The sequence below is a fragment of the Balaenoptera physalus genome, assembly GCF_965194825.1.
Source record: "Balaenoptera physalus genome assembly, chromosome: 12".
Lineage (NCBI taxonomy): Eukaryota > Metazoa > Chordata > Mammalia > Artiodactyla > Balaenopteridae > Balaenoptera > Balaenoptera physalus.
This window is the reverse complement of record NC_138897.1, coordinates 65,324,521-65,341,681: the sequence shown is the minus strand read 5'-3', so window position 1 is coordinate 65,341,681 and position 17,161 is coordinate 65,324,521. Positions and strand designations below refer to the sequence as shown.

General features: G+C 40.1%; 1 protein-coding gene across 6 annotated transcripts in view; it reads right to left on the bottom strand.

Moving 5' to 3' along the window:
* Positions 1-17,161, bottom strand: part of PTPRM (protein tyrosine phosphatase receptor type M) — a 745,633-nt gene that overhangs the window by 398,299 nt on the left and 330,173 nt on the right. For all 6 annotated transcript variants that reach the window (XM_082418591.1, XM_082418592.1, XM_082418587.1 and 3 more), the window contains exon 7: positions 12,815-13,108. In XM_082418591.1, coding sequence (XP_082274717.1) covers positions 12,815-13,108 — 294 coding nt within the window. The remainder of the gene's footprint in view (positions 1-12,814; positions 13,109-17,161) is intronic.

The following is a 17,161-nucleotide window of genomic DNA, read 5'->3' as shown; positions in this document are numbered from 1 at the left end:
TTAAAGACCTAAATGTAAGGCCAGACACTACAAAACTCTTAGAGGAAAACATAGGCAGAACACTCTATGACATAAATCACAGCAAGATCCTTTTTGATGCACCTCCTAGAGAAATGGAAATAAAAACAAAAATAAACAAATGGGACCTAATGAAACTTAAAAGCTTTTGCACAGCAAAGGAAACCATAAACAAGACGAAAAGACAACCCTCAGAATGGGAGAAAATATTTGCAAATGAAGCAACTGACAAAGGATTAATCTCCAAAATATGCAAGCAGCTCACGCAGCTCAATATCAAAAAAACAAAAACCCAATCCAAAAATGGGCAGAAGACCTAAACAGACATTTCTCCAAAGATGATATACAGATTGCCAACAAACACGTGAAAGGATGATCAACATCACTAATCATTAGAGAAATGCAAATCAAAACTACAATGAGGTATCACTTCACACTGGTCAGAATGGCCATCATCAAAAAGTCAACAAACAATAAATGCTGGAGAGGGTGTGGAGAAAAGGGAACCCTCTTGCACTGTTGGTGGGAATGTAAACTGGTACAGCCACTATGGAGAACAGTATGGAGGTTTCTTAAAAAACTAAAAATAGAACTACCATATGACCCAGCAACCCCACTACTGGGCATATACCCTGAGAAAACCATAATTCAAAAAAGAGTCATGTACCACCATGTTCATTGCAGCTCTATTTACAATAGCCAGGACATGGAAGCAAGCTAAGTGCCCATCAACAGATGAATGGATAAAGAAGATGCGGCACATATATACAATGGAATATTACTCAGCCATAAAAAGAAATGAAATTGAGTTATTTGTAGTGAGGTGGATGGACCTAGAGTCTGTCATACAGAGTGAAGTAAGTCAGAAAGAGAAAAACAAATACCGTATGCTAACACATATATATGGAATCTAAAAGAAAAAATATGGTTCTGATGAACCTAGGGGCAGGACAGGAATAAAGACACAGACGTAGAGAATGGACTAGAGGACACGGGGAGGGGGAAGGGTAAGCTGGGACGAAGTGAGAGAGTAACATTGACATATATACACTCCCAAATGTAAAACAGACAGCTAGTGGAAGCAGCTGCATAGCACAGGGAGATCAGCTTGGTGCTTTGCAACCACCTAGAGGGGTGGGATAGGGAGGGTGGGAGGGAGATGCAAGAGGGAGGGGATATGGGGATATACGTATGCATATAGCTGATTCACTTTGTTATACAGCAGAAACTAACACAACACTGTGAAGCAATTATACTCCAATAAAGATGTTAAAAAAATATACAGTCAATACACACATGAAAAATAGTAAAATGCAAATTAATATAGTAACACACCATTTCTAAACTGGTAAATTGATAAATTGTAAAAGATCATTAATACACAATCTCAAAAGCAAGTCTAGAAACTAACATTCTCACACTTTGCTGATGGAGTTTAACTTGCTAGAACCTTCTGGAAAGTAATGTGACCTCTACTAAAATCTTAAATGCATGTATCTTTGGCCCACCAATTCTATCTGAGAACTGTAACCTACAGAAATAAAAAATAAAAAAAGCAGATACATTTATAGATATTTACTGAAATATTCTTTTTAATAGAAAAAACAACAGTGACTATGCATCAAAAGGGGGAAGGGCTGAATAATTAGGGTATCCATATTTCATAATAATATGTAGCTAGTCCTAAGAGTGAGTTAAAGATATATAAATATTGCACTGGACTCCAGCCACTAGAGAGATGTTCAGAGAGTATTGACTGATGTGAAATCAAACTGCAGAACCTTACATACAATATAATATCGCGTTGTTAGAACTAGTAAGTAACAGACCTGGGACACAGATTGATATTTATATGTCTAAATGGGCATAGAGAGATGTGCAGAGATAAACACCCAAGTATTATCCCCAAGAAAGGAACTGCAAGAAAGATGAGGAAATCTATGACCTTCTTCACTATATATTTCCATATTTTTTACCTTCTTATATGGTACCTATGAATTCAGTAATTAAAATAGATCATCAACAAGCTACAAACATTAACAAATAAAATGTTATGTATGATGAATTCATGATCCAACTTAAGAGCAATATAGTCTAGCTAAAGAATAGTAAATATGTAACAATATATAACACCTAATGGAAATATATGTTAATACCTGTATCTTTTCTACTGCTAATATATACTAGAAAGAATTTTCAATGCCAGCTATAAATCCATGTCTATAGTCATTTGTCTAGATCTGTAAGAAAGAAATACTGCTATTTGGTCAATAGAAATATTTTACCTGAGTAGTTATATTACTTATATTACTCATTCTACAAAGGTAATAACATGGATGGAAGATCAGCAATCTTGATCTCAAACTGTTCTATTATCTTTCTTATTTTAATAATAGGTATAACCATACTTCCTAATAAAATTTCTGCTATTTGTAGTTTTAATTTCATTTATATGCATTATTCATTTTTAAAGCTTTCTATTCACTCAAAATTTATTCTAATAGGTAATGCAATTACCGGTTCTTTGTATTCTTAAAATTAATTTATAAAAATATTACCCAAACACAGGAATGTGGTTAACCCTCATAAACTGAAATTGTGACATATCATCAAGCTTTCATAATCTGTTGTTATCACTCTGCAAGTTTTAGCTCTCATTTATTTTACTTCTTTTTAATTTAGTTTTTAACAACGGGAGCGACATTATCCTTACACATGAAGCAGGCAAGTTCTAATAGAAGCCCAAATGCCACTGAATGTGTTCCAATGAGTTATCCATCCACATTAAAGAGGACAAATGAGCTGAGAGCTGGTGTGATAAGAGGAGGATGAATCTGAGCCTGCCCAGGCAAGACGGATAGAAGCACACGGGACCTATGAGGTCAAAGATAAAATCCATCTATTTCCCAATTCGTGAAATTGGATTTGCTGCGTTTGAGGCACAAACCCAGAGCGAACCTGGCGAGTTAAGGGTGCGTGAGCTTTTCCTCAAATGTCCTGAACACAAAGGCCATACTGAGACTAGTTCTTTCTGCTCTTGGGTTAGGGGCTCAGAAACCAGGTAGGGCCTGTCTCAGAAGCAGTCCACAGGGGAAGAATTTACCTGTGCACACTTCAGTCCCTTATATCCACAGCATCAGGACCCTCACCTCCAATCTCATTCCATGAGGGTCTTATATACCTTCCTGATGTCTGCAGGTAAATGGGCAAAGGGGAAGACGTCCGCCAGGATGCCTCCATCACAGTGAGAGGCTGCCTTACTGCTCTAATCACACTGTGCTTGTCAGGCTTTGTGTGTTCTCAGCAAACTCAGAGGTGTTAGGGCCTGGAGCAGTGCTCTTCCAAGGGCTAACGTGTCACAAACACTCACCGGGTCACTAATAATGGCAACACATCCACCACTGCAGACTGACGCCTCACACGTGAATAAAGCCTTCACAGTTATCCTGTTTCTTTGCCGCCCTTCAGGGACTTTGGGTCACTGTGCTTTTTCCCGACAACACGGGAAAGAGTCAAAAATGCACCGTTTTCCCAGGTTCCAGTGAATATTGCAACAGCTTTTGACATTAGCTTGAGGACGTACATCTATTTTTTGCTTTACTTAAAGCAAACTGCAATTTTCTGAGTGTGTCAACCAAAACCCAGCTGACCAGCTTAAACGTCCTATTGGAAGATTTTGCCATAATAGTGTGTATGCTCAGTCGCAAGAAGTGTTATTCGTTTTATCAGAATTTGCTAGCAGACCTATTGGGTTTTCCTCAACATAGTATGTAAAGACCCGAACGAACTTTCTGTCCAACCCAAATACTCAGACTTCAGAGTGACCGAAGTTCTCTGCTAACCATTTCTCATGCATTTAGCACATTTAATTCTCCCAACAGTGCTATGAAGAAGGTGCTGGTATTGGTAGAAAACAGACTAGAATTATTAGAAACTTAGGTTCCTAAGTTTAGTAATTTGTTGAGATATTTTTTAGCTGTTAGTGTCAGAAGCAGCACTCACCCCAAGTCAGGCAGACTTTAAAGTGAAAGAAGTTAACCAATGGACACTGTCTTCTCTGAATATGTCCGAAATATTCACGAAGCCAATTTAGAATGTTCAATCATGCCCTGAGTCTTAACAAAAAACCCAAGTAAGCAGTGCATATTGATTATGCAGGGGGCCCAGTCTATGAGAAATGCTTACATAGAGGCCACGAAATAGAAGTCTACTGAATCATAAGTTTGAGAAGGAACTAAGGCATTTGCTCTAATAAAAATTAAAAATATCATTCTCAGTATTAATTTTTTTTTTTAATATATAAGAGATTTGGGGAAAGATTTAGATGACCCAAGGTCTCTTTAAAAACTGCCCAGGTTAAGATTTAGTGGGTGTCTTCCTCTTTCTAGAAGATACTGCTGTGGGAAGCAGAAGCATCCTTAAGCCTTCTGGTGGCTTTAGGCGCACTCAACATGCTGGAGTCGGTACTTAATAGGGGACTAATCCTGACCACAAGGATGTTTCTCTATGACAGCAAAGCCCCTCTGACAGAGACTGATGGGATCCGAGCACTAGAACAAGGAATTTGGTCAAGCCCTTCGTTGACAAGACATACAAAACGCAGCCCGGAGGGTTCTGTGATTTTTTTCAGTGTCAAATGGCCCATCAGAGGTACGGCCGGGTGAAGCCACAGCCACTGACTGATAATCCCCGGATCTCTCTCTTAAATTTCTTTGCCTCCTCAGGGCATTCAAAGCTACACAGGGAGCTGCCTACAAAGGCTTCAACCTCACACCTAGAAGTCTGTTAGCAATGCTCACTCTTCACCGTCAAGGGGCCTGCTTGGCACCTTCTAGAACTACCAGGGCACCTAAGAATCACAGAGGCAGGATAACGAGGACTCTGAAAGCAACCACCTCCATCTGTCTGGTCTTCCTAGAGGCCTTTCCAAGCCTCTCACACAGAGCTGCTCCAGTAGTTCTAACCCTCCTCCCCCGCCATGGCCTCAGGGCTCAGACACGGGGAAAGTGCTGACTCAGTGTTTAAAGGCAGGGTTTCAGGTGTGGGTATTACAGCCTCTGGGGCACAAAAGCCTGTAAGGCAGGGACTGAATATATTATAATAAAAAAGGTGCCACGTTGCTGCTCTGCACCTGTCCTCTGCCCAATTGCGATGCACTCCCCAATGTCATGTATTTACATCTGCACACTAATAGGGCAGATACTTTTTAATATCCTTTTAATGTTTATAATTAAGAAAGGTTCTTACAAATGTATGGACACCAAGGGGGGAAAGCAGGGTGGGGGGGGGAGGATGAATTGGGAGATTGAGATTGACATATATACACTAATATGTATAAAATAGATAACTAATAAGAACCTGCTGTATAAAACAATAAATAAAATAAAATTTAAAAAAAAGAAAGGTTTTAATGGTTTAATGTGTTGGAAATGGTTTAACGTGTGGCACTCAGCCTCAGTAGTTGTGGCTCGCTGGCTCTAGAGTGCAGGCTCAGTAGTTGTGGAGCACAGGCTTAGTTGCTCTGCGGCATGTGGGATCTTCCCGGACCAGGGCTCGAACCTGTGTCCCCTGTATTGGCAGGTGGATTCCTAACCACTGCGCCACCAGGGAAGTCACATTAAACCATTCAACGGTTTGATATGTTGGAAATGCATTAAAAAAACCTGTTGCCCTTTGGCAGAGCTCTTTTAGAATTAGAATTACCACACTTTAATTTTTTTCCCTGGTAAATAAACTTAAATGAAAAATAAATTATGTTCCATCCAATGAGGTCTTGGCCTGTATTCATTCTGAATCTCAGCCTTTGCCAGGTCTTAGATGGGCTCCCACCTGCCCCCCAGTGCCTGTGGGTGATCCGTGCGGGTCCAAAGACGTACTGCTATGCCAGCAACAGTTCTGTACAGAAAAGACAAATCTGGCTACCCTTGATTTAGGAAGAAAACAAATCAAGTTTTGACAGGGTTTAAATTCAGATCAGACCCATCCCAAACAGATTGTCTCTTTTGCCCCCACAAGAGGAACTAAGAATAATAAATAAATAGATACAGAGGTCGGCCTTCAGTGTAATGCAGGTATCACGCAATTTGGGCTTCATGGAAGGCCCTGTTGCCAAGAAACCCATCACTTTCCACTTCCCATATGCGAATCCCATTCAAGAGTATTTAAAATGATTGGGATTGACATATACACATTACTATATATAAAACAGATAACGGATAAGAACCTACTATATAGCACAGGGAACTCTACTCAATACTGTGTATGGCCTATATGGGAAAAGAATCTAAAAAAGAGTGGATATATGTATATGTATAACTGATTCACTTTGCTGTACACCTGAAACTAACACAACATTATAAATCAACTATACTCCAATAAAAATTAAAAATAAAATAAAACAAGTCACTCCTGTGTCACATTTAGCAAACATGGAGAATTAATACTCCAAAACCAATATTTACCTAAATCTAGTGAGATTTAGACTAGGCCTGGTAGCACAGGGCGTGTTGCTACATAAAGCATGTTAAAGATGGTCTCAGGGTATATGGTAAGAGACATCACGGAACATTAACTTGTAGTCAATGGAACATTCCCCATGGCCATCCAAGCATGTGGCAAAGGCAGGAGAGAGCTACACAAATACATTTGTTCTAGGGCAGCAGTACAACCACCATCGCAAAGAACAGGAGATGCACAAAAATGTACACCACCGTAGGCTGAGCATAAATTCACTCTCTCACAGGCCACAGAGCAAAGGAAGGTGAAGTGACTTGAAGTAGATGAAAAGTATGGCCCATCTCTCGTGTCACTGCAAGTAGGATAGACAAGGTAGCTATAACTGTGTTTATCAAATCCCAAGTAGAACAAAAATGCATTTTAAAGTAACACATAATCAAAGTTATTACAGTCACAGAAAAGGTTCTAACTAGGCATATACAGAACAAATATATACCTCTCTACAAATATAAAATGTACCCCCTCTTACTAGTTTAAAAGAATGGTTCATTACTTTAAAAAACCCTCCAATTTCTTATCTCACTCGTTATTCTTGACAAACAGAAGGCTGTCTGCTGATGGGATGGCTATACCATCCTGATGCAGCACTTATATGCATATACTTGAACTCTCTGGAAACACAGCATTACCACCTGCTCTAGGAGGCAAGATTTCCACAAGTCAGAAAGATAAAACGTTTTTAAACTTCGAGAATTATTCATTGAAAACCAATGCAATTGCTTAAAGTCTCAAAGGAGTTTACAAAGAATCGCATAAACTAAGTATACACCATACAACATTATCAGAGTAATTACAAAGGTGCAATCACACATGCTACAATATGGATGAACCTTGAAGACATTACGCTAAGTGAATAAGCCAGGCACAAAAGGACAAATTCTGAACGATTCCACTTACATGAGGGACCTCGAGCAATCAAACTCATAGAGACAGAAAGTAGAACGGGGGTTGCCAGGGGGGAAGTGGGGGGAAGAGGTATGGAGTTTCAGTTTTGCAAAATGAAAAAGTCTTGGAGATTGACTGAGTGTACAGAACGCTACTGAACCGTACATTTAGAAATGGTTAAGAAGGTAAATTTTATGTTAGGTTATTTTAGCACGATTAGAAATAAAAAATAATCTAATAAAAAAAATCCTACCTTTCCATTCTCTCTTTCTCTATTTCTCTTCATAGCATTTATGATATTATATATGTGTGTATATGTAATATACATATATTTACATATACAAACATGTACATATATTTATTTATTTATTGCCTGTACAATTCCTCCCTCCAATACCCCCAAATATATCAGCTCTGAAGGCCAGATCTCGTCTTGTTGCTCTGCCCTTAGGGCCTGGAACAGTGCCTTACAAATATGGGTGCTTAATAAATTTCTTATGCATAGAATTTTTAAACAGTGCAATCATTCTTTTTTCAAATATTTTTAGTTATATTAATTCTAAAGAACACGTTCCAGTTCAGCTTTTTCTCACTCTCACCAACCTTAATTGTTAAGTCATTAGTTCACCATCATCCTGTTCTAACTCCTGGTGCCAGTTATTAGCAAGCCACTTAACCACAGTTAAACAATAACCAGGATACATAAAAAGCGATATCCCCAAATAAGCACTTAAAAAGTCCACTGTGAAAATCAAGCTAACAGCATCACCCATTTCTCTTTTTCAAGTAGCTACCAGTTAATGACTTGTGATATACAGGCTGCACATAATTATAAGGATATAAGATATAATACAAAACACAAACTAAATTGCATTTTGCTTCACTGGATACTGAAATAATTTCAGCTCTCTGAGGTTCCCCAACTATAGCTGAAACGCAAAGTTGAAAAATAAGTAGATATGTGTATAAATCTTCAAAGTAGCTCCTGACTATAATCATTTTTAATATCCCATGTCGGCAGGACCTTTTCTCATGTGTAAAATACCTTTAGAGATAATGTCTAATCCGATCTTCAAAAACACCTTTGATATTATCAGGGCAGGTGTCGAGGGCCCCTATTTGGAGAATCAGAGAAGCCAAGTGATTTGATCAGGGTCACACGTGCAAGAGCCTGTGCATATATCTGAAAATAATTTTCAGAAGCATAAGAAGCAAGAGGTCTGGCAGTGTGTTCCCGTACGATTCTTGAAAGAAATATGACCAGGTGATGAGATCGCATCTACAAGCCACACATGAAAATCAATTCCAGAGCGCAGAGATGGGTCATAAACAGTGATCTTTCCATTTCAATGCATGAAATGAAATACGGTTTCGTGGGTGTCACCCCAAATTCCAGAGCGCAGAGATGGGTCATAAACAGTGATCTTTCCATTTCAATGCATGAAATGAAATACGGTTTCGTGGGTGTCACCCCAGCGTGATAGGACAGGCCCCGTGGGTGCAGCACCGAAATGAAAACAGAGCTTGTCCAAAAGAAACAGATTTGATAGAAAAAGAATCAGAGAATGGCGTCTGCCATGGATGCAATGCCCAACTGCAGGGGATTCTCTGAGTCCAAATATAAAACTGTATCCCTCCGATTTTCGATTTACCAGATAAGTAATCTAAGTCAACAAAATCAGGTTGCCAACATCTAATTCTTTTGAATGAAAATGTTAAACGATAATTTTTTTTTCGCCACGGGCAGTTAACTTGTATTGACTACTTGTTATGTGTAAGGTTCTGTCCTAGGCACCTTACATGCACATTAGCTCCTTCAGGCTTCACAGCCACACTAGGAGATACAACACTATTACTATCACCGCTGTTTCATAGATAAGACGAGAAACTCAGAGAATGTACAAAGTCTTCCCAAGGTCACATGTCTAGCTCCGTGCAGAGCCAGGACTCAAACGCAGGCAGCCTGGTGCCAGAGCCCAAATTCTCAACTGCTGACTCCAGCTGTAGTATCCTCAGGCACTGGCATTTCATGAAAGTGATATTTTAGCACAAAACCAGGTGGGAAGCTCAGAATAAGAGTCAGTCTTTCAAATTTAACCTGTTTAGCTGTATGAAAAACTCAGTGGTTTTCCCCCGTTTGCTCAGATTTTTGCAAACGTCATCACAGACCTCCATTGCCCAGCAGAGCACTCGATACGCATGATTAGGGAGAATTTGGAAAAGGATAAAATAGAAGTGAACTCCAAGACGGTCAGGGTAGAAATATACACTGGATCATTTCATTAGAAAGAGAACATAGACTCTTCATGTTAAAGAGGCCTTCAGGTTCAGCCAGCTCAATCCTCTCGTGAGTATAGAATCTCCTTCTGCAACACCAGGTTCTGCCTGAACCCACCAGCCACTGGAAACTCATTATGCATGACTTAGCTCTTGTCAAATCTGCACAGACACCCTGCTCGTCCCCATCCTCTTTCTCAATTCTTCCATCATTCCTCGTTGGTTGAGCAAAGTTCCAGAACATTTCCTATCCTGGGTGCTTTTCCTTGAGCACAGTCTATTCTGTGCTTTCTCTCTTAAAATGTGGGGACCAGAAGTAAGTGTGACAATAATAGGGAGGCTTCCCAGCACTGGTAGAAAAAGACTATCACCACCTACAACATAGGCTTTGCTTTCTTAATGCAACCTACACTTATATTAGGGTTTTTTGTTTGTTTGTTTTTTGTTTTTGTTTTTTGGAGGGGGTGGTGAGGCAACAGCATTACAGAGTGATTAACAGAATATGGACCATACTGTAGATGCATATGTATTTAAACCTAATCCTCAATCTCTTTTTTTATATGTGCTGCTGCTAAATTTTATTACTCTAATTCCAGACACATATTCTTGGCCTTTTAAACCACACGGGATGGATGCCCAATTATTCCTACTACCTGTCACCCTATTAGATTCATCCACTGTTCATGCCTGGCCAAGGCCATTTTCCATCTTCCATCTGCTTTGCAGAACGCTCAGTGTCTCTCTCAGGTTTTGAGATCCGTGACTTGCTCTTTCTGAACCCTAAACGCTCGTGAACCATCTGAGGAAGAGGCTGGGACCGTTAGCACATTTTTCAGTCTCGAGTGTATAGCAGCCACCTTCCCCCTTTTCATTCCGTCCTGCATACCACGATTTCACGCGGCTCACCTGAGCAGTCAACAAGCTCTCCCGCAGATTTTCTCAAAAGTCTCAGTTCAGCAAAGGGTGAAACTGTATTTCTTCCGACAGTAAAAGGCTCATTCAACTTCCCTTTCCTCACCCACCCAGCATCTCCCCCTCTCATTTCTAGTTTTGATCCTCTCACCTAACATATTTCTATTTCCTAAGATTGACTTGTTCGACCACAGCTTTTTCAAAAATGCTCAATCCCCGTGCAGGACAGGTGTACAACAGTGTCCACGGCAGGTTACAAATGGTAAGAGGAAAAAGCCTGCTTTCTCATCAGGCTTCCTTGCTTAAGTGAGATTAAACCTCGAAGGCACAGGGCTGGCATGCAAATATTCATTCAGGATTGGTTTTAATGTTTTAAAAAAGGACTGCCATTCTACTATGAAAGCTTCTACATTTACACCTCATGCAGCCGTAACAAAAAGGCTTCTTGAAAACAGAGCTGCATGCCTTTTATTTAGGGGAAATGTAGATAATAATCATGTTGATACCTTAAATGTACAGGCACAAAACCAGGAGAAAAGACAAAAGAACAGAACTGAAAACAATAGGTAGGTGGGGTTGTCAGTGACTAGAATGACATATTGGATCCTTTCTCCAGCCTAGACAATGGGATTCTAACCTTCTTTTGGAGAGAAAGGAAGACGATCTAGCACCATGTCCCCAAACAGGATTCCTCAAAATAACGCTGAAGTGAAAGAACACAAACTTATTGCTCACAGAGCATGCGTGGAGGACCACAGGGGTTTCTATTTCCCCGCCCCTAGTAAGGGGGTCACAGTATTGGCCTCAGAGACTTCAAGAGGCAGTGATAAAATAAATAACAGATTTGAAAGCAATTCTTATAGTGTAAAGTGATAGATACAGTGTTACACAGCTATTGTTTGCATTACGACAGATGATAAATTATTTCAAAAAAGGCAGGGAAATTTTATTCAGTTAAAGAGAGAGAGGAGATGACATGGTGTAGAGAAGTGAGGAAGAGAAAGTGTTGTCAAACTCCTTTCTCCTCGGACCGCCCATGGCGGCTGTGGGAATCACCACAGTTCTTAGACCAGAGGCTCTGTGCTGAGCGTGATATGACCATGGGGGCGTGGGACTTGGGAAACAGACCTGGGTGGACAAGGCAGGCCCAATAGCACATACCCGAAGAAGAGAAAGGGTCCTGTTCCCTCTTCTAACAAAAACAGTTTTACAAAAATAACTTTTTTCCATGAGCTTTGGGCTTTTCGAAACCATACACGCCAAATTATGAAGAAAGAATGAAGCAGTTACCATTGTTAAGGCTTAATCATTTCTCCTACCAGACAGGGTTAGACTGCGCTCTGAGTACTTTAAAAACTTAAGAGGAAACGAAACCTACTGATAAGTATCCTCTTAAATAATGCCACCCGAAGAATCAATTATCTCCATAAAAATTTCTGGAGAAATTTTTCAGCCCTCAATTCAGTGCAAGAATCTGCGTTTAAAGGATGAAAGAACACTTCAGTATCCCAACCTGTTATTTCTCTCTACTTCCGACCCAAGAGCAGCCAGACAGAAACAGCACTCGAACCTCTAATGGGCTCTTTCTTTAGGGTCTGATTTTTATAAGACTCTGCATTTCTCTCTCCATCAACCCACAGAGCGGGCTCTGCACAGTCAATTAGAACTTTATCATCTAAGAATTTAAAGCCGGCGTGCAGTCCACAAATCACCCTGGCTTATTTTACAAATGGGTCCCATGTCATTGGCAAGCAGCACCTCCATTCAATATCCGTCCATAAAAACACAGCTTTAAAGCTATTGCTAAGATGGAATCTAGCCTTCCAAAGGCCCTCGAGGCTACAAGCACATCAACGGGGAACATAAAAACAAAGGGACCCAGATGAGAGGCGTTGACCTATGAGCAGACATCATTAAAGCAAACAGTTTCTGTCAACTTTGGGATGACTCCCGTATGAATTAGGTGATACTCCTAGGAAGGTGTAAATTAAGAACGGGGGGAAAAGGGGGCGGAGGCCTCCTGAGAGATATCAAGCCTTGAGGTTTGAAGTCCACAGGCTACTGGGTTGCTGTCCACAGGTGAAGGGACCTTTTGTACCCAGACAGGGTCCCAGCAGAGCTGAGGGAAGCGTGAGCCACCTGCACGGAGGTTGCAGGTCAAAACCCAAAAGACACTGACAAGCGGTCCCAGCATCCCCGGACTCACCTGCACACTTGGTTCTGGTTCTGAGAGCGGGCCCAGGAGAACCGGTGCCGCCCTCCCCTGGCCGGGTGAGAAGCACACTGATCTCATACTCTGTGTCCGGGTCGAGATGCCCAATCTTGTAGCTCGTGGAGTCCACTGGCTGCCGGTCGCTCCAGCTCCCGCTGGCAGTGCAGTATTCCACCTCCCGGGCCACGATGGGCCCATCGCCATTGATGGAGTTGGCGTTGAGCTGGATCCACAGGTAGGTGGCCCCCACGGAGGCCAGCTGAGGGGGGGCGATGGGGACAGGGGGCTCTGAAAGGCAAACCGGAGGCCATCCTTCAGACACTTGAGAAGAGCTAAATGCACGTCAATTACTAAAACAGGGAAGACATTAACATTTCAGCAATGAACTGATGAGAATGGTTTTGCTCAGGTTAATACGAAAAAGCATACTGAGGGAGGTTTGCGTAGTGTTCACATCTGTGAAATAAGCCATCCTTAAAACCTAAGCCTGCTCAGGTAGGTACATCCCCAGTTTGTTTTAGGACGCAATTCATTTTTCTCGAACAGCTACATAGGCACCAAAGGATTTTTTTTGCACTAAAAGTAACTTGTGAAAACTCTCTCAAGTGGTAGTAATTAAACTCTAGAAGTCTCTCCATTGTCAAGAGTAAAAACAAAAAAAAACAAAAAAAAACCCCTGAGTGTCTTCAAAATCACCCAAGGTATTAGTTATATCATTAAATTCAGTCTCCTTATATTTGTATTCCAAAGATATCATCACTTGAAAAACACGGATGAAATTACCGTTTATCTCATCATAAATGCACTTCCAGGATGACTCGTTTCCCCCCAAAAGCTATCCCAATGGACTCGTTCTGCTCCAGGAGCATTGAGCACTTGGGGTGATAAAGTCCAGCACCGCCACTGTTCAGGGATCTTGCAGTAATGAGTCTTATTAAAGCAGTGAATAGAAAGAAAAGCTCTAAAGCAAAGCACAAGTCATGCCCAGCTTGATAAAACTCTAAGCAATAAATGGCAAACACTCTTTACAACCCAGGAAGGTCTCTCTCATTGTTGAAAACCTGAGACTGACTTTTTCTGGATCTTTGTCTGAGGCAGGAGAGAGAGGCAATCTTGTTTTCAACAGTATATCAGGTGCCAGCTGAATGGCCCTCCAGGCACCAAATAAAGGCGTTCCATGTGCCAGTGTCACTGTGAGTGGCACCACACATGACATTAGGGAAGGAGATAACTGTATGAAATAATGTATTTCTATTTAATGAGTCTCCATCGGAGAAAATGTTAAGTCCTCGTGATGTTTTTCAAGGATGTTTCTGCAGGTGGTTTGGGCCTTTTGGTGTGGGTTTTTAGCTCCTCACTTAGCTCACACAAATGCATGTAAAATAAAGCCTGCTATTCTTTTACTGGCATATGCACCTGTCTGTTCCATAGCAGACATAACCCGTTGCTCCCTGTCATGTTTCCTGCTGCTGGGGACCTCACGACAGCTGGTCCCATCTGAGGTTGGCCCCTACGATGATACCAGGTAGATCCCTAGACCAACAAGAAACCAGCAACGCAAGTTCCTTTTGTTGGGTTGGGGCATCTTTGTTCTTCTTTAACGTATTCAAGGTGTGGTAAGTCATACTGACTTTTAAAATAGCTGGGGAAATCTCATGAGACTGAGTCTAAATAAGACACTTAAAAGATGAATTTTATTTGGGGGCCCATAAATTTAGTGCAAATTTACTAAAATATTGTTCTTATTATTTATAAACTACAACTTTGTGCTAGCTTTTCATTTCTTTAGATAGTTTTGATTCAACTCATAGTGATTTAACATCAATTTATATCATTAGGAGATTCCTTGAACCAAGACATGAAATGGGCCTTTCATAGTATATCCTAAGACATTTACATAGGCAGGCTGAAAGAGCAGTTAATTACTTTGAAGCTGCAAATGCTAGCAAGGGTTCCTGAGCTGCCATTCAAAATATAACTCGGGGCAAAGCCACAAAGGTTAGTGAGCACACGATTCATTTAGGACGTTGTTACTGGTATCCTAAAATAGACAGGACTTTAATGCTTATTTGTCCCGAGACTATTTTCTCTATTAGTTCCCCGTTAAAAAGAGTACCAAATATGTTAAATCAAATGAAAGATTCAACTAGAATTTGGAAATCACTGAGACAGCCATTCAAAAGGACTTTGGGGTTGCTGAAAGAATCTGTACAAGAATAAGAATAAATTTTTTTTGAATTTTATTTATTTTTTTATACACCAGGTTCTTATTAGTTATCCACCTTATACATATTAGTGTATATATGTCCATCCCAATCTCCCAGTTCATCCCACCATCAGCACCCCACCCCCGCCACTTTCCCCCCTTGGTGTCCATACATTTGCTCTCTACATCTGTGTCTCAATTTCTGCCCTGCAAACCAGTTCATCTGTACCATTTTTCTCGGTTCCACATATATGCGTTAATATACGATATTTGTTTTTCTCTCTGACTTACTTCACTCTGTATGACAGGCTCTCATTCCAGTCACGTCTCTACAAATGACCCAATTTCGTTCCTTTTTATGGCTGAGTAATATTCCATTGTATATACGTGCCACATCTTCTTTATCCATTCATCTGTCGATGCACACTTAGATTGCTTCCATGTCCTGGCTATTGTAAATAGTGCTGCAGTGAACATTGTGGTACATGACTCTTTTTGAATTATGGTTTTCTCAGGGTATATGTCCACTAGTGGGATTGCTGGGTCATATGGTAATTCTATTTTTAGTTTTTTAAGGAACCTCCATACTGTTCTCCATAGTGGCTGTACCAATTTACATTCCCACCAACAGTGCAAGAGGGTTCCCTTTTCTCCACACCCTCTCCAGCATTTGTTGTGTGTAGATTTTCTGATGATGCCCATTCTAACTGGTGTGAGGTGATACCTCATTGTAGTTTTGACTTGCATTTCTCTAATAATTAGTGATGTTCAGCAGCTTTTCACGTGCTTCTTGGCCATCTATAAGTCTTCTTTGGAGAAATGTCTATTTAGGTCTTCTGCCCATTTTTGGATTGGGTTGTTTGTTTTTTTAATATTGAGCTGCATGAGCTGTTTATATATTTTGGAGATTAATCCTTTGTCCATTGATTCGTTTGCAAATATTTTCTCCCATTCTGAGGGTTGTCTTTTCGTCTTGTTTGTAGTTTCCTTTGCTGTGCAAAAGCTTTCAAGTTGCAAAAAAAAAATAAAATAAAAAATAAAAAAAAAATAAAAAAAAAAAAGCTTTCAAGTTGCATTAGGTCCCATTTGTTTATTTTTGTTTTTATTTCCATTACTCTAGGAGGTGGATCAAAAAAGGTCTTGCTGTGATTTATGTCAAAGAGTGTTCTTCCTATGTTTTCCTCTAAGAGTTTTAGAGTGTCCGGTCTTACATTTAGGTCTCTAATCCATTTTGAGTTTATTTTTGTGTATTGTGTTAGGGAGTGTTCTAATTTCATTCTTTTACATGTAGCTGTCCAGTATTCCCAGCACCACTTATTGAAGAGGCTGTCTTTTCTCCATTGTATACTCTTGCCTCCTTTATCAAAGATAAGGTGACCATAAGTGCGTGGGTTTATCTCTGGGTCTTCTATCCTGTTCCATTGATCTATATTTCTGTTTTTGTGACAGTACCACACTGTCTGGATTACTGTAACTTGTTATTTATAATAACTTGGTTATTTAGTAACGTATTGTTTATCTTCCATGTGTTTGTGTTTTTCACGTTTTTTTCCCTGTAATTGGTTTCTAATCTCATAGCATTGTGGTCAGAAAAGATGCTTGATATGATTTCAATTTTCTTAAATTTACCAAGGCTTGATTTGCGACCCAAGATGTGATCTATCCTGGAGAATGTTCCATGCGCACTTGAGAAGAAAGTGTAATCTGCTGTTTTCGAATGGAATATTTAATTAAATATCAATTAAATCTATATGGTCTATTGTGTCATTTAAAGCTTGCGTTTCCTTATTAATTTTCTATTTGGATGATCTGTCCACTGGTATAAGTGAGGTGTTAAAATCCCCCACTATTATTGCATTACTGTCGATTTCCTCTTTTATAGTTGTTAGCAGTTGCCTTATGTATTGAGGTGCTCCTATGTTGGGTGCATATATATTTATAATTGTTAAATCTTCTTCTTGGATTGATCCCTTGATCACTATATAGTGTCCTTCCTTGTCTCTTGTAACATTCTTTACTTTAAAGTCTATTTTATCCGACATAAGTATTGTTACTCCAGCTTTCTTTTGATTTCCATTTGCATGGAATATCTTTTTCCATCCCCTCACTGTCAGTCTGTATGTGTCCCTAGGTCT